Genomic DNA, 26,928 nt, shown 5'->3' with positions numbered 1-26,928 from the left:
AGACAGAAACGTAAGCAAGATAGGGATCTCTAACAAGCGCACAAATGTATAGATATAGCAGTGTTCTTGCACTTTCGCCATTCATCTAAATGTGGTCACCATGGCGGGCAATCGAACCTGCGTCATAGAGTTTAGTGGCGCGACGCCGTGGCCGAACGTGCCACGCAAACGGACGATGCTAATAACCCAATAAATCAGACTGCTTAAACCGACGACACGTGCAGGTTGGGTGATATTGCACCGGAATGTAACAACCTCATATGTGAGAATACGAATACACGATGAAGGAAGTTGCAGAATACCATGGGGTGCCTTCAGGAACGTCGAGGTGTCCACGAACGACAAAGCCAAGACGATTGCGTGAACTACGTGCGCTACTCCGGCCGAACAACACTGTTTCGGTGGCAAGTTTTTCTAGGGCTCCACATTCCTTTGATAATTGTCAAATTGTCTCCATTGCGCGAGGAATAGTGAACCGCGCCAGAGTCACCGGAGACGAGTTGGACACCAGGGACACTCTGACTACTTACAATGACCTCGTCAAGCCCTTTTACCTCAGACGGCGAGCCTACCCCGCACCTTAGCCCAAGTTCAGCCGGACGCAGGCCACCACCCTGCGTCTACTACAAACAAAGACGTATCCCTCAACTGCCCGCCTTCACCTCATATTCCCGGACGTTCACACTACCCCTAACTGCCAGTGCTGTGGCACTAACCCGGATACGCTTCCGCATATGCTGTGGGAGCGCCCGGCACAGTACACACGCACTACCACCACGGCCATCCCATCGAGGCTGCGTGAGGCTGTGCGAAGTTCTGCCCCCTATGAACAAACCTGGGCGACCCAGCACGCCCGTAACGCAGCGTCGGGGCAAGCCCTTGACGTACCCTCATGAGGGTCAAGGCCCGCCCATCGAAACATGCTGGTTTCTGTCAATAAATTCATTCGTCCTCCTCCGCACGTAGGCGAGCTATGTTCTTGATTCCACAGGGCAAAACACGTGACAAGATATTTCTTGAAAAACATAAACGTTATCTGCTTTTTTCGCCATGTATGCACAGGGCATAGATAAAGAAGTTCCGAGAACTTCAGTATTCTTAACAGCTCCTGTTTTATTCCCAGGCGACAGCAACGTAGTACAAGTGGTCGTGACTGCCGGCGGTGAACCTTCGTGAGCTGAGCTGGATGAAATGCCTTCTGTCGCGGCTATAGCAGACAGGTGAATTTAATTTTTTTATGCGTAATACTAACAACAAGGAGCTGTTCTCAGCTTCCTAACGCAGTAATTTTTAAGGGTGGCGATAAAAAAAATGCTAACTCACTGAGTGGAAGGTCCGCATGAAAAAGAAAATTGAGAAGGACATCCACATGCCAGTAATTCTGATTTTGCGGAATCGTTTTCGTACGAAATCTTGAAAACAAACAAACAAACAAACAAAGAAACAAACAAACAAACAAAAAGACTCGTTCTATTTCTTAGCACGCGCAGGGCCGCAATAAATGAGGAACAACAACTTTTTACGCTGGTAGCCCATAAAATTGTTCTCCGAAGTCTGTCGACATGCACAGAGCCACGATGTAGAGAGGGTCCACCAAAATATACTGCTAGGGCGCTATGCTTAAGTACCTTAAGATCGCTTCAATAAATACGACTTCTCCTTGCCAAAAAGTGAAAAGTAAACGTCAAAAAATTATCCTAACTTAACCTAACCCTTCAGTTTATGAAGTGTATCCGTTTAGAGCAAAGAACATTCAAACAAGCGTAGCCAAATGAATCAACAGGTGATTAAGCCGTAAGAAGCATAGAAAGTATAGTTCTGTAAAATTACCTTACTGCATGGTCGTCCTTGTTGCGCTGAACACTATTGCGCAGCAATATTGTGAACATCCCAAACGAAATCAGTTACTACACTTATAAATCTTGGTTTATCGTTCCGTCCTAATCAGTTTAAGGCGCATGTAAGGAGGTGGGTGACGTATTGTTGTTGTTGCGGCCTATTTTACCTTGTTATCTGCCCGACCTTCTTACGTGGGCCTGTGTCTATGTGTGTGTATTTTTTTCGCGCTTTGTTAGGATTACGGAACAATACAAACTTTGCCCGATTTCTCAGTTCTGGTTGTCAGCGTCGGTTTAGGGGCATCGCTGTTTCTTTTTTACCTGACATACCCACTTTCGTACTGACATACCCACTTTCGTAGAATGGCTAACTAGCAGCTACATGTACACCGCCAGCTCGCTTCAGAGTTCCATCGCTGGAACCTTTCCACGTACGCATGTGCCATCCCGTCTTGTGCAGTGACGCCGATGCAACGGTCCGTGCCAGGAGGACGTTAAGTGGAAAGCTACGCCGACGGCAGTGCGCATTGCGACAGCGCGCAAGGATCGTCGCCACCGCCTCTATAAATCGCCGCCACAAGCCGCAGACTGTCAAGTGACGGGCTACTCGATAAAGAAAAGACCCCCCCCCCTTCCTCCTTACCCCTCGCGTGGTCCATACGCTCCCATTCGTTTCAAGTCATCCGACGCTCTAGTATATGCCAGCTATAAGACCCCCCCCCCCTTCCCCTCCCCTTTCTTCAGGACCACACCGCCGTCTTCGTTTCTTGACTGCCGTCTATCGTGACTTGAGTTGTGCGTAACGCGTGGCGACCGGGAAGCCGCGATCGCATTTCGTCGCCGCTCGGGATTTTGCTCTTTCAATCCTTCCGGTCCAGCTGGCACGCATCGCATCGCCGTACGGTGGCACTGCAATATGACCTGGGGGCAGCTTCGAGCCGCGTGGGTCAGCGAATCGGCGGACAGCGTGTGTGTCACCGGGCGAAGCGTAAATACGAGTAACTCTTGATCCTTTGTTTGTTTCTTCCGAAGGCTTGCACTTAAATGAGTTTGTACACAAAGAGGGAGAACGAAAGGATATAGAGTTTTGCTTACTGCAGCGGCACTATAGCAGGCCAGCTGGCGCCAGTTCTGAAATATTGTGCTGGCCTCGTCTGTTATGTGAAAACAATGTTTTACAAACGCAATAGAGATAAAAAAGAGCGGCGTCAGCTGGCCGCTTCAATGGGATCAGTGCCCGAAGCATGAGGTTATTTAGTTTGTACATTTGTGTAAGTTTGACTCCTGACTTCGGTACGCAACTCTATAGGCGACTCGAGAAATAACGCTTTGATACTCTAGCATGGGACACTTCTTTCGTCTGTATCGTGCATATGATGGTGACGATGATGATGAAAGAGAGCATGGTGATTATGAAACTTTTTTTTTATGGCGCGTTTATAATTTCTTAATTTTTCTTGCGGAGAAACATCTAATTCTACCGTTTAAGTAATTGCTAGCTACTGGGCACAGTGTTCACATGCCACTCCTTCGCGGCAGTCGCATCGTAGTACCTCACGACTTCGTCTGCTTTTGATTGCGCAACACTGGTAGTACTAAAAATGTTTGTTGCGAAAAACAGGAAAGCTGCTGTCTTTCTCGCTCCTTCAAAAAAAAAAAAAAAACCTTACAGGTCATACCCACCGAAAAAGTAACTACTACATGCTACTTATTTTATACGATAACTGTGGTGCCTATGTAAAAAGAATCCCCGATAGAATGCAACACTACATCTCTTTGCCTAATAAGTCATGCAGTGTACAGCATGTCGAAACATTCGTTCTGGAAAAAAATGATGTGCTAAGACTTGTCGGAAACTTCTAGTTGGGTGATTAAGGTCCTTCGTTTAATTCTTGTACTGCATCCTTATATTTTGGCCTCTTGAAATTTTGTTTCACTATAAAATAGCAGTTTCTATGTGAGTAACACGGGAAATTCTCATAGCTGCAGATGCATCCTGCCTATAAATAAAAGAACACGCACCCACAGCTATGGCGAGCAGTATAGGCACCGTACAGTCGAGTTTTCCAGTGCGACTGCAGCGCCAGAGCGCAAAGCCTAGCGGATAAAAAAGCAATAATGAGACGGGGTCCGTCAAAATTGAACGCGATGCGCGCGTCTCCCTCCCTGCGCGAGTGCGCGGATTGTGGCCGAGCTACACGGGGGACGCGTGAGCGCGTCTACTTTCTGCGTGCCCCTAACGGCCAATGTCAGCGGACTTGGGACGGGCCAGTGCGAGGAACGCAGCTCCCTCTGGCCAGTGTACGGTGCCTATGTTACTGTACCTTTTCGTGCTAAATTGTCGCATCAAGTTTCATTAGCCTGTATCCTGTAGCCGCCGGTTTGCTGGAACTCTGCAACGTTTCCTTGCGCTTGCCGAAGTTGCAAAAAAAGATGGTTGATCCCTCCATCATAGGAATCGGAAGTAAACGCACCCTTATACGTAAGTAACGAAACGAAAGTAAAGCGCACCCTTATAGAAGTAATTGAATGTTTACTGTAAATTGATATAAGAGAGTTTGCACAATGTATATTGTGTGTGCACCCACTTTGATGATTGGTGGTACATCACCATCCCGACGACTAATGTCCATGCTAAATGATTAAACAAACCCTTGTGGCAGCTGTAGTGGTTAACGGTGAAAGCGTAATCAGAAAACGAGGTGTGATAGCCAGAGCAGCGTCGCATATTGGACGCAGAACTTGGTCGCCATCCCGCGGCATGTTAAAATGTGATTGAACACCACGGCCGGACTAGAGGGAAACGCAAAGCGCGTCGTGCCGCCGCCCAGCCGCGATTTTCCTCGGGGCGGACGCGTGAGCGGGGAACGCGGTGTAACAGCCACGTGAGGCAGACGCGCGTCGCAGAGCTAGTTTTGGTTTGGAGTAGCGTGATGCTATGAGCGAGACCAACGCTTTTACGACGCGTTAGTGTGCCTCGATGTGTGCGCAACAAAACGCGCATCAAGGCACCCTACGACGCGTGGGCTAAGATTGCCACCTCGCGGTGTGTTAAGGCATTGACAAAATTGAACTTCTATTGAAAACGCGCCAAATTGGACGGATGTGTAACGCGTTGCAGGTGTTAATCGCGGAGGCCGCAGTAATGACGAATTACTACCGCTCCCAGAGGGCACCACCACTCCGCCGACCGGAAGAGTGGTAGATATAAAAGGCGCGTTTGTAAAGCTTCTAAAGGGTGTGACCGTGGCGCAGTGTATAGCGTGCCCGGCATATGTGATTGCGGACAGAGCGGTCGTGGGTTCGATGCCCATTGACGGACGTTTTTTTCTTTGCTATTCGATCGTGTAAATTTTTTCGGCGTCATTTCCGTGACGGAAATACGTCACTGACGTCTTGGTGGACCCCGGCATAAAACACTTTCGTGTTAATATACGTATTTGCGTTCTTCTGCGCAGGTGAACACTGCCGCGGGATGAGGTGAACGGACGGGTCGCACTGAGCATGGGTCTTTTGGAAGCCGCACTCAACGCCTCTGTACTGCTCGCTGCCACCGAGGCCGGAGGCAGCGGTGGTCTGAACGGCGCGTTCGACGACGGCTCCGGAGGCACAAGTACCATATCCGGAACCGGAAACGCCACAAACGACAGCGTGGCCTCTGATAGTAGCGGCCACTCGGCGCCCTACTCGCTTCCCGAGGTGATACTGATAGCCTTCCTAGCCGCTCTGTTGAGCGCGGTGACCATCATCGGAAACCTGATGGTCATGATCTCGTTCAAGCTAGACAAGCAGCTACAGACCATCAGCAACTACTTCCTGCTCAGCCTGGCCATTGCGGACTTCTCCATCGGGGTCATATCGATGCCCCTGTTCACCATGTACACTCTGTACGACCACTGGCCCCTGGGTCCCTTCATATGCGACACGTGGCTCGCGTTCGACTACCTGACCAGCAACGCGTCGGTGCTTAACCTGCTAATCATCAGCTTCGACCGGTACTTCTCGGTGACCCGGCCACTGACATACCGGGCCCGGAGAACCACCAAGAGAGCGGCCATCATGATCGCCAGCGCCTGGGTCATATCCCTGGTACTCTGGCCGCCATGGATCTACTCGTGGCCCTACATTGAGGGTCAGCGCAGCGTCCCGCTGGACCGCTGCTACATCCAGTTCTTGGAGACCAACATATACGTGACCTTCGGGACGGCCCTGGCAGCCTTCTACGTGCCGGTGACGGTCATGTGCATTCTGTATTGGCGCATCTGGCGTGAGACAGAGAAGCGCCAGAGGGACTTGACCCAACTCCAGGCGGGCCGTAAGGAGACCGGCGGCAGCCGGAAGTCGACGTCCAGCGACGACCCCGCCGAGTCGGAGGACTTCCGCCGCGGCCGCAGCGACTCCTGCCCGCCGGACGTGGAAACCACGTACGTGCCCACTTCGCTGTGCGTCGAGACTTCCAAGTACCTGCCTCCGGCTGCGCCCAAGAGGCGCCGACTTCGCGACGTGCTCCTCTCCTGGTGTCGCATCGACAACGACAAGGAGGACGACGACAGCACCAGCCATGGAGGTTCGCCCGGCACCCAGACTCCGGCGTCCATAGAGACGCCCGTGCAGTCGGCCTCGATGACCTTCCGGGCGGACCAGTTGGTCCAGTTGAACCCGGCTGGACGTACTGGAACGGGAACTGGCAGCGCCATCTCCAGCATAGGAGGCGGCGGTGGCGGCGCCGGTGGCGTCAGTATTCCCATGACCGATCGCAACGGCCTCCGACGCAACGAGAAGACCGGTGCGACGGCAGCGGCCACGTCGGCGTCCCGCTCCTACTCGTCCGATTCGGTGTACACCATACTGATCCGACTGCCGACGCAGCCGTCGCTAGAAGGCGAGACATCACAGGTAAGTGTGTCAGCCTGACGATGGGAGGCATACTACATAAGTGCTGTTTCATTGGCTAGTTTGAATGGCGTACTGCATTTTTTAACGCGCTTGAAAAAGAAGGATAGAGTTAGGCACAAGAAAACCACAAACAGAAGCGATAGTACGGTGCACACTTCTCAAGATTGAAGTCGCCATGTATAAATGGAAGCAGGATGATCCAATAAACTTCAGTTGCTACAGCGCTTCCGTTTGTGGTTTTCTGTATGCCTCACTGTGTCCTTGATTTGCAATCACGTCTAAGAATACAGGTGGGCTAATAGCACTTCCTGGCAACGTTTTTCTGCTTTATTTTGATTAACCTATCATCGACCGGCATCCGTGGAACAGCTTGCCAAGAAGCACGTTGCTGTTTAACGGCAGAACCTTCAACATCTCGACATAGGAAAATGAAGTAAAGCTATATACTGCAGTGCTATGTCCAGTGCATCTATTTCTTACCACGTATGCTACTCGCGGTTCGCAGTTCTGCTAGGAAAGATGTAGAAATCATCCCCGACAAACAGGCGGTATGTGACTGTTTGTCGTGCTGACATAATTCACGAGCAATAACATCACATATTTTTAATAAAAGTACTGCGCAAAATGTCTGGGAAAAGGTGACGCACTGGCAAATCAATATCATTGGTTCTTTTATTTATGGCCACTCTGGCTCATGTATATAAACTGCAAATATCAGCAAGATACAGGGGTAAGCATGCTTAAATTGTAATGAATAATTAGAACTGCGTACAACAACCATGGATACAAGCTTCATTTTCCATCTTTGTTCTCTGCTCTTTGTATCGAGACGCCATTTAAGTAACACGACGCGCTCTGGTAGAGTGAACTACAAGTCTTACTTTGTTCAGCTTCGTACGTTCTGATGTCAACGTGCTGTCGGCAGTGTACAAACGAAACGAACGGGTACTTAAAATAGATGCTCGCGAGATGAACGTTGTGCTCCCTGTTAAAAAAAAAACTACATTGAGCATAACTGACACTTCAGAATTTGTTACAAACGGAAATATTTCTTTGCTGAAATGGAGATAGTTCGGTGCACTATTCACGACTTAGCCAAGATCACCGCAGGGACCACATGGGTCAGCACACGTTCAGTTGTATTGTAAGACAAAGAAATACTCGATGCTTCAGGGTAAAGCACGAAAAAAAAACAGACGACGTGGAGAAGAGCGGAAAGACAGGAGCCTATATTCCGCAATCTTACCTACAAGCCCAGAATACCAACTGGCTCAAACCACCACATCTTTAAGTTACAAGAAAATATTCGTCTCGAACAAGGCCTTACGATGGCATATATCAATGTAGGCGGGATTCTCACTTAGCGTCAGGTGCTGGAGCTTTGCCGTTTGTCTTTTTATGTACGCCCCACGGCGCCCCCGTCTTCAGTAGCCCTTCCGAAAACCAATACGCAATTCCGTATAACCCAAGAAACAGAATTAGATGTGCCTATTTCGAAGGTAGGAGCGGACGAACACACGTCTGGGATGTCCATCGACCAAACTAACGAAGGCCACATCAATTCGTGATGGCTGTCCCCGAGGGACGCTGAAGTGTAGACGTCGCTCCGCCGTTGGTTCAAACATCTGTGTGAATTACAGTTGAACCTACTTATACCAACTCTAGTGCCAAGAAACTTCAATTGTTATAACCGACAATCACTATAAACGCGTTGCATAAAAAACGCAGAAGAAGGAGACGACAGGTTGTTGTGGGAGAACAATTATATTCGATGGCATATGCGAACACACATCACTAATAAGCATGATACAGCTGCCGATTTTTAGGACATGCTTGAAAATTCAGACGCTTTCACGGCACTGCCGCAAGTACCATAGAGTCAGTGTGTAAGAACGTCTGAAGTTTCCGACGCTGAAACTCTTCCATGCCTCATTTTTACAGAAGAGCTGTTACGGTCGAGGTTTGCCGTGTGTCGTAGATGCGAAATAACCATCATAATGAACCTGCTCGCGCTCAATCACCACCGCAGCACCCTGTACAGGTGGTTAACAAGTGAAGGCGATGTATACGTCTGTACATCAACCACCTGTACAGTCACCCTGTACAAATTTAACAAGTGAAGGCGAAACGGGCGGCCCCGGTGCCAGTGAAGTCTTGGTGGACCCCGCCATAAAACACTTTCATGTTCAAAACAAAACATGCTGTGTGAATGGCTTTCGTGTTAACAAAAAATATCCTGTACGAGTGCGCTTTTTCTTTCGACCTGAACAATTGACCATTTTACTATTTGCGTTGGTGAGCCAATGTGCTGCGATCTCGGCACGATTCTGAAAACTCCTTTGTGTATTACAGCATTCACTGCTTTACACAGCCCGAGCGATGTACTGTATATTAATTGGACAATCTCGCGCACAGGGACATTGCTTATACGAATGAACCAACATTGTTGTGCTAAAATAAGAAACCGTTGTCCGCGTCTTCCCCGCAATTCCACCAGCGAATGAATTACATTATAGCACACTTCAGACAATACTTGGGCTATACAGGGGCAATAAACGATAATTTATTGCATAATATTGTACTCACAAGAGCAAGAGGCACTTTCAACTTCTGAACATTATCGGAAAAGTTGAAGCGAAACAAAGATCGTTCATTTTTTTTTGCCTACCTGTACTCTAGGCGTAGGTCGGGCAGTTCTAACCAAAGGTTTAATTCAAATCATGGCTTCGCCTGCCTTCTACTTTCTCTTCAAGCCCATGGAGGTCTTGCAGACCCTTGTACCCCTCCCATGTCTAGTTGACTAGTCGGCGATCGGAACCTTCCTCGCCTTTACGTGCCTTCCTTCGTGGGCTCTTTGGCCATCAATGGCCCTTGCGCCATTAAACAACAACCTTCCTCCGTGGCTCGAGGACGCGCGACTATGGGCATGGCGACGCTTCTTGCCGCACTTCGAGTGCACGCTCCAGGCCGAGGAAGAGTTCCTAGACCGCGCACGGCGGCGGCTCTTGTTGCGCCTCTTCTTTCTTGTGCGGCTTCTTTCCGACCGTGTGGCGGAGTCTTCACTGCTTCGGGATTTAAGCGCGCGTCCGCTATGACGACTGCGGCATGAGTACCTCGATATGCCGCGGCTCACCTTCCTTTGGCACTGCGACGCTTTGAAGCCTCGCTGGCCGTGTCGTTGGAGCTGCTTGGGGCGGAGCTTCTCAAGCGCTTCCTACGGCTCACTCTCGGGGCTTTAGTGGCGACTGCGTTCCTGGTCGAAGGGTTTTGACTTGCGTGCTGCGTTGCATCCGCCGCCTTTCACAACTTTCGCGCCGCCGTGGCAGCGATGGGCTTCGGTGCTAGCGGCTCCAACGACACGCCTTTGGGAGGTCGACCGCATGGCCGCTCGGCAGCCGGAGCGTAGTTAGAAGAGCCAGTGGCATTATGGTCATCAGCAGCCTGGCGCTTCGCTCTCGCGGCATTTGGCGTCCCGTGGCTGGCCTCCGCCTGTTTCTTCGCCATGGCGTCGTCACTCAGGGTCTCTATCCCACGTCAGCCCTCGATCCCGAAGAGCTCGCTTTGCTCCTCAGCGTTGCCGCTCGCCGACAAGTGGGCCCTAGGAGACGGCTTTGGTGGAACAGTGGCGAGAGCCCGGACTGAGCAGCCAGCTGGACTGAGCCCTTGTCACCGACTGAGTAGAATAGACCAGAATAGAACCTTCAAACCATGGCACACACCCACTCTAGTGGACTGGCCAAGAACTGGATAGTTCTAAAAATTCTTAATCGGCCGCGTTCGATTCTTGTGCACCGCGTGGGTCTATTCCTTCTTGCTCGTCTCTTGAAGATCTTTAGAGGATTTATGCACAGGGCAATATCCGATGTGAATGAAAGCATTGCCATGCTTACTTATAAAATTTAGGGCATTTATAAAGACGACAGTACTTAATATTACAGCAAAGCTGTTGGTAGAGGTTTTGCATGTATTGTAGGTAGAAAATTATCGTCTTGACGAACCGCCACGCGCTCTCTTTGTCCTCTTCTTGATCGTCATCCTCTTCTTGCTCTCTTGCTTCGCTCACAGAACTCGTGCGCCGATTTTTCTGGAGTGGGATGCAAGAATATTGATAGGCGTTAGAACGAGTGCAGGGAAAAAGAAAGAAAGGGAGAACTACAGAGAGAGAGAAAAAACGCCAGGCCTGCGCTGAAACCGCAGCACAGTCACAGCGAAAGCTGGAAGAGCGGCGTTTCTAGAGCCTGTTATAAACTCTCTTGGGGCTACAATACAAGTACACTAGAAAGGTACCCACTACGCCATAAGTCACAATTTTTGTGAAGTCGCGAAGCACCTACTAAGCCATTATTCGTCATTTTGCGGAGAAGCGAGGCACCAGCTACACGTCTGTAAGGCATTATGTGCACTTTGTTGACGCGACGACTGATGACGATGAAGAATTATGGCTCAGCCCTTTGTAATGGGTTGGAATCATTAAACGGCCCACCAGTTATGTAATTTGCACTGGGCGACGCCCGGTCGTTAATTCCCTCTCCCGTCATGCTGTATAACATATGTTGACGTGGGAGAGAGACGGGGGGGGGGCGAAGAACTTTACTGAGACCCCGAGGAAATGGATATGGGCTTCCTTGGCAACCAATACAAGCGCACTTGCGAGGAACCCACTACGCTATAAATCATTGTTATTTTACTGAGACTCCGAGGAAGTGGATCATGCGCTTATGGGCTTCCTTGGCAACCAATACAAGTGCACTTGCGAGGAACCCACTACGCTATAAATCATTGTAATTTTTTAGAAGTAGGGCAGCAGGCACTGTGCCATTTTTCGTCATTCTACGGAGAGCGTTGGTACCTGCTAAACGCATGTAAGGCATTATGCGCACTTTGTTGATGCTGTGCCTGATGACGATGAAGAATTATGGCAGAGCCCTTTGTAATGGGTTGGAAGCATTCAACAACCTACTCGTTGCACAATTCGCATTGTGTGACGCCTGGTTACACAATTCGCGTTGTGCGACGCTTGGTGCTTATTTTACTCTTCTACCACGCTATATTGCATATGCTAATATGGTTCCTTCCCGACGTGAAGCCTGTATAGGACCTTTTTGCAAAGCAGTTTCAAGCACCGGCATGGCTCAGAGGTTGAATACTGGGCTCCCACGCAGAGGGCCCAGGTTCGAACCTCGTTCCATCCTGGAATTTTTTAAAGACGATAGTCTTTCTTGGGGAACTTAAACGCAGAAATTTTGGTCTGTCTTTCTGTCTGTCTGTCTTTCTGTTTGTCGGCACGTCCCTCGATTCAGCCACTCGGCCAAAGTTGAACCACTTGCTCAAGGGCCAGCCGTCTTGAACTGGTACGGCTGTTCATACTTGTGAACGTCGTCGATCAAAAAGTAAATATCATGCATATCTGAGGTGCAACATCACTAGGTAAGTATTAGATGGCGTGTTCCTTTAATAGAAAATGCATACATACGTAATTTTAAGGACCCTAGTTTCTTAAGTAAAAGAAGGCACAGGACAGGCGCTGCCTGTCCTGTGCCTTCTTTTACTTCGTCGTCGTCTAGTGAGCGCTGTTTCAACAAAGCTGAAAATGCGACTGCGCTGAAATTTGCCTTCCTCCGTGCCCTTCGCACGAGCTCATGGTTGTGTTTCGGTTTCGGTTCTGTATTGCACTGTACGAATGCCATGGGTTGGTGTTGAAAAACTTTAGTTTTGAGAAGGCCAAGAAGGTGAAAAAAAAATATTTAAAAAATGAAAAAGCAGCGTTGTGGGCGGCCTTCAGGCTGCCGGTTGTGGGCGCCGCTCTGGCGTTCCTGTTTTACCCAGGCGACGTGTAAATAAAAGAGTGTGTGGAGAGTACTCGTTGAGTGCGGACGTTTCTCTGCTTCAGCGCTTCGCGCCAAACCGCGTTTTCGGGCTGGCTGGCGTCCCCGCCGGTCGCGTTGGTCACCGCCGGTCTTCGCCTGCTGCTGCGCCGGGACTACCAGCACGCAACGCAGCACTCATGTTTCCCGGCGTATTGCCAGATGGCGTCCATATCTCACACAGCGCCTCTTCTATCGTCTTTACACGACATTTGCAGCGAAGCACGCAGATACGCGGCCAATTTTTTCTTATTTCGTTTTTTTTCTTATTTCGAGCGATATTGGTTACGGACACCGGCGGCGGCGGGGGACAACTACGGCGCCAAAAACGGCCGGTGAAATGATCTCATAACAGCTTTCGCTGTAAAAGAAAGGCAGAACTTTTGGGCGAAAAAAATTTCTTGGCTAGGTGGCATTTGGACCCGCGTACCAACTGTCCAAAGGCGAGCGTCCTAACCGCTCGGTTACCCAGGCACGCTAGCAGAGCATAGTATATGCCTAGCGTAGTATAGTATAGCAAAGCGGTTGGGAAAGGGAAGTGAGGGCGAGGAGGAAGGAAATGAGGATGGTAGAACAAGTAAAGAGAGAGATGGAAAGCGATAGAAAGAAACAGAAGCAGATAAGTAGTATTGAAATGAAACAAGGAGAGAAAAAGATCGAAGGCAAGAAAACGACTACAGAGAGATACAGAGAAAGAGCGAAAGAAAAACAGGAAAAGAAACAGGCACAAAAAATATAGACAAAATGGTGCAAGCATAGCCATGTATAGTATAGTATAGTATAGTATAGTATAGTATAGTATAGTATAGTATAGTATAGTATAGTATAGTATAGTAGAGTAGAGTATAGTATAGTATAGTATAGTATAGTATAGTATAGTATAGTATAGTATAGTATAGTATAGTATAGTAGAGTAGAGTATAGTATAGTATAGTATAGTATAGTATAGTATAGTATAGTATAGTATAGTATAGGAAGGGGTGGAAAAGAGAGAGGTGAGTGGGTAAACGCTTCATCAAGCCAGGACCAGCTAGGTGCCCACCAGCTCTGCTGTGGCCCAGCCTTGTACGACTTAGTGCAAGCGGCGCTAAGTTTTTTTCGGACACATATATTTCGGACTTGCTCAGAATGCGGGTCCGAGACGGCATTAACAGAAGTCACCACCGCTGCCGTGTCGATCATCTCGCAGGCTCGAAAAAGTGCTGTCTTAAGTCGATCCGTATGCTGCAGTACCAGATTTCAGAAGTCAGCTTTGGCGCAATACAAAAGCGCAATGCGGTGATGCCTAGCCTGAATCCGAATGGTCGCGAATGGCTGGCAATACCGAAAAGGCTACAACGCAGTTCTTTGTGTGTGAGCGTGTGGTAGCTCATAGGTTGTGCAGCTTGAAATGATCGTTTTCTTCTTTCTTTTATTGCAATAGCAATTATGTGGACACTTTAGACGGGTTTTTGCCGTCGCCGTGATGCTCAGTATAAAGTCCAAATCGAATACATCGCCACGCGCATCGTGTGTTCTACGCGCTAATAAAAGCGCGCGAGTGCTCGGGACGAGCGTGGCGGAAAGCAGAGGTACAAAGAGCTGGCCGTCTCCGTCGCACGAAGGTCCCTGCGATAAGAACGCCCCGCGTGCGAGGCCTGGCGTCAATGGCTCGTGAAGCAGAGAGGACACACCCCGCGAAGGAGCGTGAAGAGACGCCTTGGTGGGGGGTGGGGGGTGGGGGGGGGGGTCAAGTTTGTGTTGTCGCTTGAGCAGCAACTGCTAACTTTGCTCATAAGGGCGTGGTCGCGAGCGCTGTCCCGACAGACATCAGGAGACGGCTTGTAAGCTTGCTGCGCTCTCAACGCTAACTCCGCGTTTAGAGGACTGACAGCGTGGAAATCGCTTTGGTCCCTGGAGCGGTCGTATTCCCTTAAACCATCGTTTTGTTGGGGTGCTCTGGATCAGATCCAACAGAATTAGCTGCCAGGCCTCTCGGCATAACATTCCACTTTGTTGCTATCGCGTTCATTACTTCGCCCTTGCGGGTGAATGAATGAATGAACTTTATCTAAAACAGGCCCAGCAGTCTTCCTTCGTGCGAGAGAGAGGGGAGATGGGACAAACCCCTGTCTCGTCTCACCCTCCGTCGATGGTGATGGCGGTGGAGGTGTCTCAGGTGACGGCTCGAAGCCCTTGGACCCCTGCGGTGAAACTGTACTTCCTTCGGATATCGCTTTCCATTAACTTTCGGCACGGACACCCTGCAGCCAGAATTCCTTGTTATAACCGACTATGTGGTATGCGGGCATATTTTTAAGTGGGCAGCGTTGTAGGCGTTACCGAAAAGAAGTAACTAAATACGTTACTCGTTACGCTAACAAAAAAGGAACGCGTTACCGCCCTACGTTACCTCTTAAAAAAGGTAACGCGTTACCGTTACAGTTACCCTAAAAAAAGTAACGGACGTTACTTCTGCCGTTCCTCTATGGTCAGAAATTTTATTCACCGCATTTCCACTGTCATGAAGAAATGCTTAAGTGGCTTAGTTTTGGGGAAAAATAGATTTGCACACATATGCATTTTTCCCCTTTAAAAATATGTATACTTGCCTAAAAAATTTCGAGCGTTTATGTGAAGGTGTACAAGGTGAGCCTCGTTCGCTGAAAACTTGGGTAACTACAGAAACGTGTACCCGCAGTTGCCGATAGAAAGAAGGAAATTTAATTCTGAAAACAAAGTTGATAACCATCGCTAGATTATTGCAAGAATTTTCTAATAACTACAGCTTCTTATAGAAATAAAGCAACAGCTGCATTTCAAAGCTGTCATCGGACAAATTGCCTCTCTTCTTAATGAATACGTCCGCACCTACACTAAAAAAGCACTCGAAGGATGCATTGGATGGTGCTCTTAACGCCTGATGAATGAAAACAGCGCGAAAAAAACGTAGGACGAGACGAAGAAGGCTACAGCACAAGCGCATGTGCTGTAGCCTTCTTTATCTTGTCCTACGTTGTTTCGCGTTATTTTCATTCATCATGAATTACCAACTCGCCCAACAGTCTATTCTGAATGCCTGGTGGGCCGGCATGAGTACGCCGCTGCGACAATAGAACGTCGGGGCGAGCTCTGCAATAGTGGCGCCTATGAGACGAGGGAATTTTGTGTAAGACTTCCGGAATAATTAAAAAAAAGTAACGAGCAACGTGACACCTCACGTTACCGAAAAATGTTAACGTAAGTACGTTACACGTTACAGTTCCTAAGAAGTAACGGGTACGTTACTAAGTTACCGAAAAAAGTAACGCGTTACCGGTAACGCCGTTACTTGTAACGCGTTACCGCCAACACTGTAAGCGGGTTACATCACCATAGAAAACATGCAAGAGTATGTTAAAAATTCCACGTAGTTTGACGTTGGTGCAGTTTAAAGAACCTCATGTAGTGTAAGAGGTAAAGACATCTGAATGGCTAAGTGAAACTCCTTTGGTAAGAGTGTAGCTCACCCGACACACAATACACTAGGAAACACGAAACGGACACATATAGTTGGCGTGTGGAGGGCACTACACCCTTATCCCCCCCCCCCCCCCCACCCCCCCCCCCCAAAAAAAAAAAGAGCGATGTTATAGCAACAAGCCCAACGTGCAACTATGCTGAATCTGCTAGGTTTCAATATTGCGCGTGAACAAACCGTGATTAGCCGCTTCTTCCAATAATCGCGAACAATATATATTAAGCATTGATAATTCAGCTTTAACGCTCAATAGTCAACTAGACCACGCGGAGCGTGCGAAGGGTGTCTGCACTCCGACTTTCTCTGCCCAAAGGAAATTGTCGTATTGATCTTTGATCGAACTGCGATGCAGGGTGGTACAGGCAGATTAAACCGTACCAACTCGCTCAGCTTTCTACGCTGCTCAGTGCGATATAATGATGGCACTATGTTTGCAGGCCTGTAGCTACCTTTCCTCTGCAACGGCATATTATGCGTAGGTCTCACGTACTTCAACCACTGCATTTGCTCAAATGCTACTAGCAATGATTAGCATTGACTAATGTCAGCTAGAGTTGGCTATTGTTGGCAAGTGTCGGCTAGTGTTAGCTATCCGACAACACCAATATCGTCTTCATTCAAGTGCAATAAAAAATTGGCCGCGTATCTGCGTGCTTCGCTGCAAATGTCGTCTAAAGACGACAGAAGAGGCGCTGCGTAATATATGGACGCCATCTGGCAATACATCGGGAAACATGAGTGCTGTGTTGCGGGCTGGTAGTCCCGACGCAGCAGCAGGCGAAGACTGGGGTGAGCAACGCGACCGGCGGGGACGCCAGCCAGCCCGAACGTCCGCACTCAACGAGTACTCTCCACACACTCTTTTATTTACACGTCGCCTGGGTAAAACAGGAATTCCAGAGCGGCGCCCCATGACATTCGTACAGTGCAATACAGAACCGAAACCGAAACACAACAATGAGCTCGTGCAGAGGGCACGGAGGAAGGCAAGTTTCAGCTCAGTCGCATTTTCAGCGCAGCTTAAGAAACTAGGGTCTTTAGAATTATCTATGTATTCTCTATTAAAGGAACACACCACTTAATATTTACCTAGTGATGTTGCGCCTCGGATATGCCTAATGTTTGCTTTTTGATCGACATTGTACACAATTTTTGATCGACATTGTACACAATGAACCTAGTCAGCCGTTCAAGATGGCTGGCCCTTGGGCAAGTGGTTCAAATTTGGCCTGGTGGCTAAATCGAGTGACCTGCCGACAAACAGAAAGACAGACAGAAAGACAGACCAAAATTTCTCCGAAGAAAAATTTTCTCCCAAGTATCCCAAGAAAGACTATCGTCTTTAAAAATTCAGCTATATACAAAGTTATTTGATGTGGTTCCCCTTTGTTTCGTTTGCAGGCTTCCATCAAGATGATCCTGGAAGAGGACGCCGAAAAGCACGAGGCCGCCGGCGGCGCGGCGTCTTCCGGTGCGGCCGCGGCGTTCGCACGGACGTCGTCCGAGGACTCGACGGTGGCCATGAGGACCGGGGACTCCGGGTTGGAGACCATCCGAATACCGCTGAACACCAAACTAGTGCACCGCCAGGTGGTCGCCAAGCAGCGGGCGGCACCCAAGAAGAAGCGGAAGCAGCAGGAACGCAAGCAGGAGAAAAAGGCCGCCAAGACGCTGAGCGCCATTCTGCTGGCCTTCATCGTCACCTGGACGCCATACAACGTGCTGGTGCTCATCAAAACCGTCTCGTCGTGTGACGACTGCATACCGACGGGTCTGTGGAACTTCGTCTACTATCTGTGCTACATCAACAGCACGGTGAACCCGCTGTGCTACGCGCTGTGCAATGCGAACTTCCGCCGGACATACATGCGCATCCTGTCGTGCAAGTGGCACAACAAGCAGCGGTCCATGAACCGCGGCTACTTCACCTGAAGCGGCCCACCGGGATCTAGTGGCGCTCCTCTCTGAAGACCACGGCTTTGTCGCCTTGAAGAGAACGTTACCTTCTCCCATTCTCTCTTATCTGTCGGAAACCTCGAGCAGTAACGAAGCTCCCAGCGGAGCCGAGGTCGTATGAACGTCCTGTATTTGCGATTCGAGTACGCCTTTTTGTGACAGGCATGTTGAAGTTTAAGGCTACAGACCTTGCTCTCGCAGAAGAGGCGCCGTCTGTTGCACTTAGCCTTTACCGTAGAAAGTCGAGGAATCTCGAAGGAGCCGAACACAACCGGGGCCGAGAATACGAGAAAGCTCGAGTGACAAATCTTTTGCGCAAGTGGGCTTCCGCGACGTCGTGAAAGAGTGCGCTTACGTGTGCGGCGTAACACTATGCACTTAGTGGCACCTTTCTGCACGGCGCTTGACCAGCTTCTTATTGCGGGAAGAGCGGCCGCTGCTGCGGTGGGTGGGTGACCACTCTTCGGTGTGTTCGACTACGGTGATCATTATTTGAGGATGACTACCTGCAGTGCGCTCAAGTGCTCCCAGTCTAGCAGAGTGATGAGATGGATTTTGTCGAATGGTGAGGCGCGATCCAGCGTCATGACTTTAGGTACAGCTTTGCAAGTTGTACGCGCCTCTGGATTGCGGTGTCCTATCTGTGCCAAACCTGTCCTTCCAAATGTTTATACAAATATGTTAGTCTGATGTAAAAGAGAAAGTGCAATTCAAAGCGCGAAATGATACAGCTCACTGGTTTTTCTACGATAGCGAGACAGTAAGTTGTAAACTGTAGAATCTTCTTGAAATCTTTATGTAGGAGGTTCCTTTAGTGCCAAATATTGAGGCTGCCTCGGGGTGCTATGTCAAGAGAAGGCGATGGTGAGGATGGTAATGGAGGTGTTGCAACAGGCAGGGTTATCCTGGCATACAAAGCCGGCAATTGTACAGCCCGAAAGCCTCACGTGTTGATAGTATGGTTGTGTCATCAGCGGTTGATCAGTCCCGTGTCTCGCAGCCATCTATAGAAAATCTTGTCTAAATGTATTCAGTAAATGTGGCAATTTCTAATGGTGGATTAAAGAGAATAATTCTATAATTCAAAGTGCGTATACACCAAGTCGACACTCTAATTAAAAAAAAGTGTAGAAACCAAACGCGAGCATTCTCTAACGCGTGCACAAGACTCACCGTCCGTAAGACGGTCCGTCTTACGGACGGTGAGTCTTGTGCACGCGTAAACTGTAAATGACCTCACGAACTGACAAACCGTATTGCCAAGAGAGTTTGGCACATGGTACTGCATATAATCCTCTGTATCACTCGTTCACCCGGGAGCACTTGATGCGTATGCCGGGTCGCCCTTCTGACATCATTCACTGGTTGGTCACGTCGCTTCATGACCTTCCTTTTTTTTAGATGAAGGCTGCCCTTCGTGTTTTCTGGCGATCAAAGATGTCGTTCTTGCCGCAAATACATTTCGGCGCCCTCGCAAGAATAAACGTAAGAGAAAGAGAGAGAGACAGAAACGTTTCGTTTCAGATACAATTAGCCGATCGAACAAGTTCCATCGGCAATGCGCTTTTCGACTCCCTGACACTCGTTGGTACGTGCTGGTTCCATTACGTCTGTATATACTCGAAAGGGCACGATGGCTCGTTGTTGTTGTGCAAAGTTTCGCGAGATTGTAATAATAGGCCTCACGACGTGCGCCATCCGAGAGGGTGTACTCAGACTTACGTGTGTTTAAATGTGAGTCGCACCTCCGTGTACCCCCGTTTCCATTTGCTTACGGCGCTGGTATCGAGCCATACTCGTCGGTGTTCGCACCTTTTTGAATTCTCCGCTCTCTGCAAATGCCGGAGTTCTCCCAAAGTTGGCCCCTGTCTACCCCTCTTGTGAAAACCACGATGACAATTGCTTAGTGCGTCCGATGTGGTGGATTCTGTGACGGTCGCGAAGTGTAACGAGCGCGTCCATTGGATCGCTCGCGTCCTGTCATGTAGTCCCCATGGCTTGCCGTGGTTAGCTTGTAGAGCTTCGTATTGTATCGGCCATTTAGTGCAGTTAATGGCCTCGTGAACGATGAACGATGCTCTGAGCTTCCGTTCAATCGCCATTGGTACAAAAACAAACAATGCACAAAAGTGTAATCACACACCTGGCCACACGAATGACTTGGTGAGGCGTTAGAGCTGTTTTTAAAGGATGTTTATTTACGTGTCTTCTTTTTTCGTCACAGTGAGCGGCCACAGTCAAACGTAGGTATAGCCTCCAAGCTATTTGCTTTGCGTATTACGGTTATTAATTTTGTTTATTACTATGTCAGCGTGGCAGCTCATAACAGACTAGTCAACTTATTTATTTCCAATGGAGTGTTTCAATTAGCTACGGTCCAAAGAGTATAAATGCTGCCCTGATGGTCGGCATCACGGCTCATTACTGTGCAGTGCAGTGAAGCTATACCCGCTACTTTGACGAAAAGTCTCGTCGCATTAACCCAAAGAGGCTGCCTTGACAACGTGCTGCTCGTTCCGCATCGCGCCCGTCGAAAAATTCCACCGTCGAAACTTGCACATGTTGTACATATTTATATTAACATACTCATCGTGTAATTTCTTATATCGCTGTGGAACGAAACACCCACCCTTCACGATATTTTTACGTTCTATCTCTCTCTCAAACTTGTCGCCGTGGTTGTTATTCTCCGCGGTTAAAAATGTCGGCTCAGATTCTCCATTTTGCAGCGCGATACTCGTCCAGAGCTTGTAAACGCCTTGCCCAGAAACCCGTAGGAATAATGCGTGTGTATCGGTGTGTGTACCAAATCTGTCGCCTCCCCCCGACACGCGTGATACGTGCTCTTGTTCTTCACCTATTTCCGAGTGACACACTTGCGGTTAGCCACGCGCACTCACATTCCGGCGCGCAGTCGTTGCCAATGGCTGCCGACGCCACCGCTCGCCGCGTTCGCCGTGCGGTCTAAGGCCCTTTCTGTAGACCCGGCTACTCCTGTGGTATAAGACGTACGGCTTTCGTAAACGATGGCACACCAGCCGAGCTTAGGACCGCAAGCAGTTGCAATGAAATACCAAGCTTCTTGCCCCCATTTGCGTTGTTTCAGTTGTACGAGTAGGAAGTTAAGGAGAAGGTGGAGGATTGAAAAGATACAATTTTATTGAGCAAGGGGTCTCGCTGGAGCCGGTGTTTCGGCAAGTGGTTTTGTCTTCTTCAGGGCAATGACATCGCTGACTTGAAGAAGACAAGACCACATGAAACGTTTCCTCCAGTGCAGGGGCGGAGGCTGAAATTTTTTTTGGGTGGGGTGGGGGGGAGGAGGGCACCTCCTCGATCTGAAGTGGGGGCCGGGCAGGAAGATGTGGTCGAGTGTCAATTTGTGATCTATATGTTATGGCAAAAAAAAATTCGGGGGGGGGGGGTGCACGGGCCCGGTGTACCCCCCCCCCCCTCCCTGCTGGCTACGCCACTGCTCCAGTGACACTCCTTGTTCAAGAATTTTATTGCGACAGCAATAAAATTCTTGAACTTTCGAAATTCTTGAACTTCGGATAGCTTTAGAAATTATAAGCAACGCAGGAGCTACGTACTTCCTCGGATGGAGAAAAGAGAAATACCCTTTGGTACACGAACTATACCGAATTGTAAATTTTCCTGTCTCTCTGTAGTTTTGGTCAAATATTTGGTTGGGCGATAGCCTTGGTGTCATTAAGTCAAAGAACTTTACTGAAAGGCTCCGCGAGCAATGGGACAGGCAAAAGGTGCTGCCCAGGAGACGGCCAGGAGTTCCTGAATCCTGGTAGCTTTCTCGGCCCGCCGGACTGCCTTAAATTCATCTTCAAGGACAGAGCTGTGTAACAGACCCCCAGCGTGCGTGGAGGCGATCGCTAGAGGCGGCATCCTCAGTATTGTTTGTTATCCCTCATTGTTCGTTACCCCTCGATATTCCCACAGTGGTGCGCAGAAAAACTGCCGCGGTGAGCTGCCACAGGAGAAAGCGTGAATCCGGGAACCCCTGAACTGCAGTGCTGGGCTATCCAGGAGGTCAGGAGCGCACGGCGAATGATGGCTCCCGGACTCGCACGCAACAGATTTGCACTGACAAAGCTAGATACGAAAGCCACAACGTCACGCGCACCGCTAAAAGACATACACACTCACACACACACTCTCTCTCTTCTTTTCCTGGAACAATGACTGAGAGCGTTGTCGCCGGCAGATGCCGACGAACTGTTACACATAAGCCACCTCAGTGCGGAAGGCCACCGCAATCACCTTACGAACGGAAGCTGCTTCGCCTCGCGACCGTTGTATTGACGTTCTCAATATACGCGAAGAATTGGCTCTCTTTATGTTACTACGGACAGTTGAAAAACCAATGCAAGCGGACTGTTGCCGCAAAGCATTACCGATTAGAGAAATTGGTGGCCTATTCTCGTTCTCCTGATGCGCCAAAGGAAATCTCTGCAGAGGAGTCTGTGGATGCCTTTCGGGATGTCCGGATAACCTTTTTTGAATAGCCTTTGGAATATCCCTTCAGAAATCCGAATACCCCATTGGGTACCCGAATATCCAAAGGGATATACCCCACTACATCAAGATATGCTTCGGATATCCGGATATTTCAAGAGATATCCCAAAAGGTATCAAATTGTATCAAGGCAACCACCAAGAGTAACCATGGTTAAGCGTATAGGAACGTATGGATTATTCCCGGTTTCTGGTGACGTCACTGAAAGGCTCGTCCTTGGTCTCGCTTGACAGTAACTTATATACGACATGCAACTGACGGAATGCACAGATCAACGACTGATGCGGACGTTGTGCTGTCTTGTAAACTGGTCATCACAGTAGCAGTGATTTTCTTTTTCAACAGTGCAAATAGCAGTATGTGGAGCCCTCGTGCGAAAAGCATACGCGGTACTGACGTCACACTCTCATAGGCAATGTCGCGGCAAACAATAAGTCCACTGCGAGGCCCGCCTTGTTAGAATCTGTAGTTATAGCTAAAATTGATCAGAATGATTACTTACGTGACAGTTGCATTTTCCTCGCAAGTTACACAAAAATGAAGGAATACAAGGGAAGTCTCTCATTCCGGAACCTTCGTTTTAACGACTAATCACTATCGCGGGCAGTTTTTACAAATGTAAGTGCAGCATTGTGGCCTTCTGCGACCCGCAGGTGGCGTTTTCTTACAGAGCACAAAACACTAGCGCCGTCGTATACAGGCGTGGCGTGGTGGCAGGCAGGTGTGGGCAGCACACAACCAGAACAACAGAGCATCGAGAATGTGCAAATTACGTGTAAATTTTTGCCTTCCCCTTCCCACTCCACCCTCTCCTGCTGTCGCTGCATCTTTACAGTCCCATCACTACTCAGGCCTCTCGTTTAATTGGTTCCCTTCAGTTTTCTTTTTTGATTTAACTGTACGAGCAGCACCGCGTCACTTGTCCTTGGCATTGTTGGCCACCTTGAGCGCATCAACAAATGGAAAGGTGCTTCCGATAAGGATTATTAATTTCATCTTTCATCGGAAACGGCTGCGGATTTGCTTGGCGACTCGCCATTGGGCCATTTGAGATCAAGAAAATGTTTTTCAAGTTGTGCCCAACTATGCCCCACGCAAAGCACGACAAACGAACAAATCCATCATATTCGTTTAGGTTAATTAAGCTTCCAAAATTACGGAAATCACCTAGTTTTGGGCGAAGCTAAACAATGTAGGCAATCAACCCTGTCTGGGTTTGTATTCCTTAAGCAAGACCCATAGGCAAGACCATTCGATAAAAAAAAAGAAAAGAAAAAAAAGGTGTGGCCCGTTGCATGCCCCAAAAGCGGCAGGAGTCACCTAGTTGAGTTGGTTGCCGCTGTGGCGCCACAGGATGGGTCGTACCAATAATGTTTAATGAAAACACGGGTGTCCTTGGGTTGCAGGTTTTCCTAAGGAGCCTCAATCGCTTGGAAAATATTATTGACAACCAGGTCATCAACACTGCTCTGTATGCATTATTTTCTTCCGAAACAAAGATCTCTTATTTCGTCATTCGGACTTTGAACAACATTCAGTGCGAAAATTCGTGGTCGCTGACGCTGACATTTTGTAATTCTCGTTCAAGGACACCACAAAACGCAGCGGTGCCTCGGCAAGGATACAGCGTCTGGCGCACGCAACAGCCCTCCTTTTTTGTTTCTTTTTTTGTTATAAAGGCGCGTATCTGTATGTCTACTACTAGTGCCAATGCGGGCGAAACTGTCAACACAGCGTTCCCCCTTGTTCCCATATGTTTCAGCGCGACGCCACAGGCCACACCTTCTTCTTCACCTTCTATTTTATCGAGCGGCCATGCCATAAGTTCCTTTGTTATTATGCAGGAATACCAAGTATGCGCTGTGCTTAAACAAACGCACATTAAGTCGAACAACTAGGGTACAACAGGTTGTTGCTTGCTACTTTCGAAGTCTCCCATTGTTGTCAGTCTCAGTTTGTTAAGTTCTGTATGTCGTTCCAATGAACTTATTGCAGCCATGGCTGTAACATCAGGAGGCCTGTCGAAATTAGAGCACTTGTTCCCCTACTTTTCGCTTGAATGATTTATTGCGTATTATGTTCTATGTCAAGTGTTCACTAAGCCTCAAGCTCCTCCATTTGCGTTTATAGACCGTAGCAGCGAGCGATGTCCTTTAGGGTCAGTGATGTGCTTATTTATTAATGAAGAGAAAAAAAAGGAGGCGTTATTCGCAACACTTTATAACAGAGCGTTGCGCACGACTCTTTTAGCGAGATGTATAGCCGTAACAATGGGTAAGCGAGTACCAGTGTTTTATCTCGAAAAAAAAAAAGTCACCTCTCCGCGCCAATCGTGCTCGTGGTGATTGAAACACTCAAGCAGATCACAAGTGCATGTGTCAGTCTTTTTTTAAAAACTGTCTCTCTGTACCTGACTGTGTAGCAAATATACTAAATATATAAATATATTATATATATGAACATATATTGTCGTCGAGATTCCACTTCGATGAAGCCTGCACACCACACATACAAGATTGTGCGTGCTACCGTTGTACGAATAGATATATGCGTGGTGAAGAAGTCTGCACATTGAAATACCTGTTTGCGCGTTTTGTTGGAAACAATGTGTGTGTTAATATTATATGCACCTGCGCGAGCAACTCGTTGTCTGAGTGTCTGCCTGCTGACTTTAAGGGCAAGTACTTGACAGGGTGCAGTCATACAAGGGACGTGTATACATTCCGCTGTTCCCAAATGCCTTTCTGAGCCTAACCTAGCCTAAGCGAGCCTAAAAGCCCGTTGCGCTCTTCTTAAAAAGAAGTAACCTTTGCTGGAATTATACGTGACAAAATGAAGACATGAATATGAGGCTCGAGTAGTGGTTGACTCCGCTTTAATTTCAACGACCTGGGGTTCTTTAAGATTCATCTAAAGCGAAGCGCGCGGGTGTTTTTTTGCATTTCGTCCCCATCGTAATGCGTCCTCCACGGCCGGGAATTGAACCGGCGCCCTCAATCTCGGCAGCGCGATACCTTATTTAAACTAGCGCGGCCGGCTAACTCGTAAATAAAGAGATAATTTATTCTTAGAGCGAGGTTCATGCAATATGTCTTCTAATTGCCTTGTGATAACCCGCCAAATTGGGTTGACCGGGTTGACTGGCGGAACCTTGGGAGATGCCTTTGCCTTGCTGCAGTGGGCGCAGTCAGGCTTCTGATGATGACAACGGGATGATGATGATAATGATGAGCCCGCCAAATCGCACAGTTCTCTGTCGACAGAGGCTACTGGCATGATCCTTCGGGCCACCACATTTTAGCTTGAGCATCGTAGGCCTCAAGTTAAATATGGTTAGGTTGTCGTTAAAATATGCCATATTTCTGGAATACCATATCCCGTACAGTGGAGACCCCGGTAGACTCGATGATCTTTTGCAAATACAGCCTGTGTTGTTTACGGTAAACATTCACGTAAGATTCGGGCAAATTCGAGTGCCGTCCGCTGTGAAGAAAAAGAACATGACAATTTTCGGCATTAGATGGCGGTACAAAGATGGTGAACAGAGGTTAGCCAAGAGTAACACACGTGGACGTAACGTTTTCACGCAACTCTGTGTCTCTAGCGCGAACCTGACCGACTGCATCCTGTCAGAATTCCCAACCCCGCAGAAAGGGACGCGATATTCTTTTTCTTTACCGCTTCGTCGTTGTCTCGTCCCGCACTCGCACTTTTTCGCCACTACACTACGATTGCACCGCGCATTTATGAATGAATGTTTTGCGCTGAATGCAGTTTTTATTGGGCAGGAAACGAGGGAAAGTCATCGTGTAACGTCGACTATCGTGAATTTGACTGCTGCGATGTGACCTCGATGTCTGCTCGTTCTGTCTGCGCCAACTTATGGACGAGGTGTAAAGACGTCCGAGGTTCTTTTAGGGCGAGTGTGCGTTGAAAAGGCAAAAGCGTCACTAATGCGATTTTCGTGGTATTAGCTTCCACTGTCTGAAAATCATGGCCGCATTAAATTTGGCAGTTTTGTCCCGGTGAACGGAATAATCTTCATGGTAGCGAGTATAAAAGAGCGCAAATACAGGGACGCAAGAAGAAAAGACGATCCTAGCTTTGAATGTCCCGCGAAGTCCTACGAAGACTTAACAAGTCCTTCGAAGACGTAAGCACATGTATTTCTTTAAACACTCATTTTTATTAGAGATGGTCCCTGTGTGAATGAGCGAGATCGATGCATAAAACACTCACTAAGTGGAGAGAAACCTAACACAGTAGACTCTAAATTTCTTTTTACTAGTCGGTGTGAATTTCATCAAGCTCCAATGCCATGACACGGCTGCATAGGCCATTAGC

General features: G+C 48.5%; 1 protein-coding gene across 1 annotated transcript; it reads left to right on the top strand.

The window, feature by feature from the left end:
* Window positions 1–1,130: 1,130 nt before the first annotated feature.
* On the top strand, window positions 1,131–19,202 carry LOC119373788 (muscarinic acetylcholine receptor M1). The gene is made up of 3 exons (XM_037643848.2): window positions 1,131–1,220; window positions 5,297–6,734; window positions 17,499–19,202. Exons 2-3 carry the CDS (start codon window positions 5,343–5,345, stop codon window positions 18,027–18,029), a joined length of 1,923 nt encoding a protein of 640 aa, XP_037499776.1. The 5' UTR covers window positions 1,131–1,220; window positions 5,297–5,342; the 3' UTR covers window positions 18,030–19,202.
* Window positions 19,203–26,928: the final 7,726 nt, after the last annotated feature.

This window comes from Rhipicephalus sanguineus, chromosome 11, assembly GCF_013339695.2.
Source record: "Rhipicephalus sanguineus isolate Rsan-2018 chromosome 11, BIME_Rsan_1.4, whole genome shotgun sequence".
In the NCBI taxonomy this organism is placed as follows: Eukaryota; Metazoa; Arthropoda; class Arachnida; order Ixodida; family Ixodidae; genus Rhipicephalus; species Rhipicephalus sanguineus.
This window is presented reverse-complemented; position numbering and strand designations above follow the sequence as displayed.

Coding starts and splice junctions, on each gene's coding strand:
- LOC119373788 (XM_037643848.2), top strand. CDS start 5,343: ATGGGTCTTTTGGAAGCCGCACTCAACGCCTCTGTACTGCTCGCTGCC. Junction 6,735..17,498: donor TAGAAGGCGAGACATCACAG/GTAAGTGTGTCA, acceptor TTTCGTTTGCAG/GCTTCCATCAAGATGATCCT.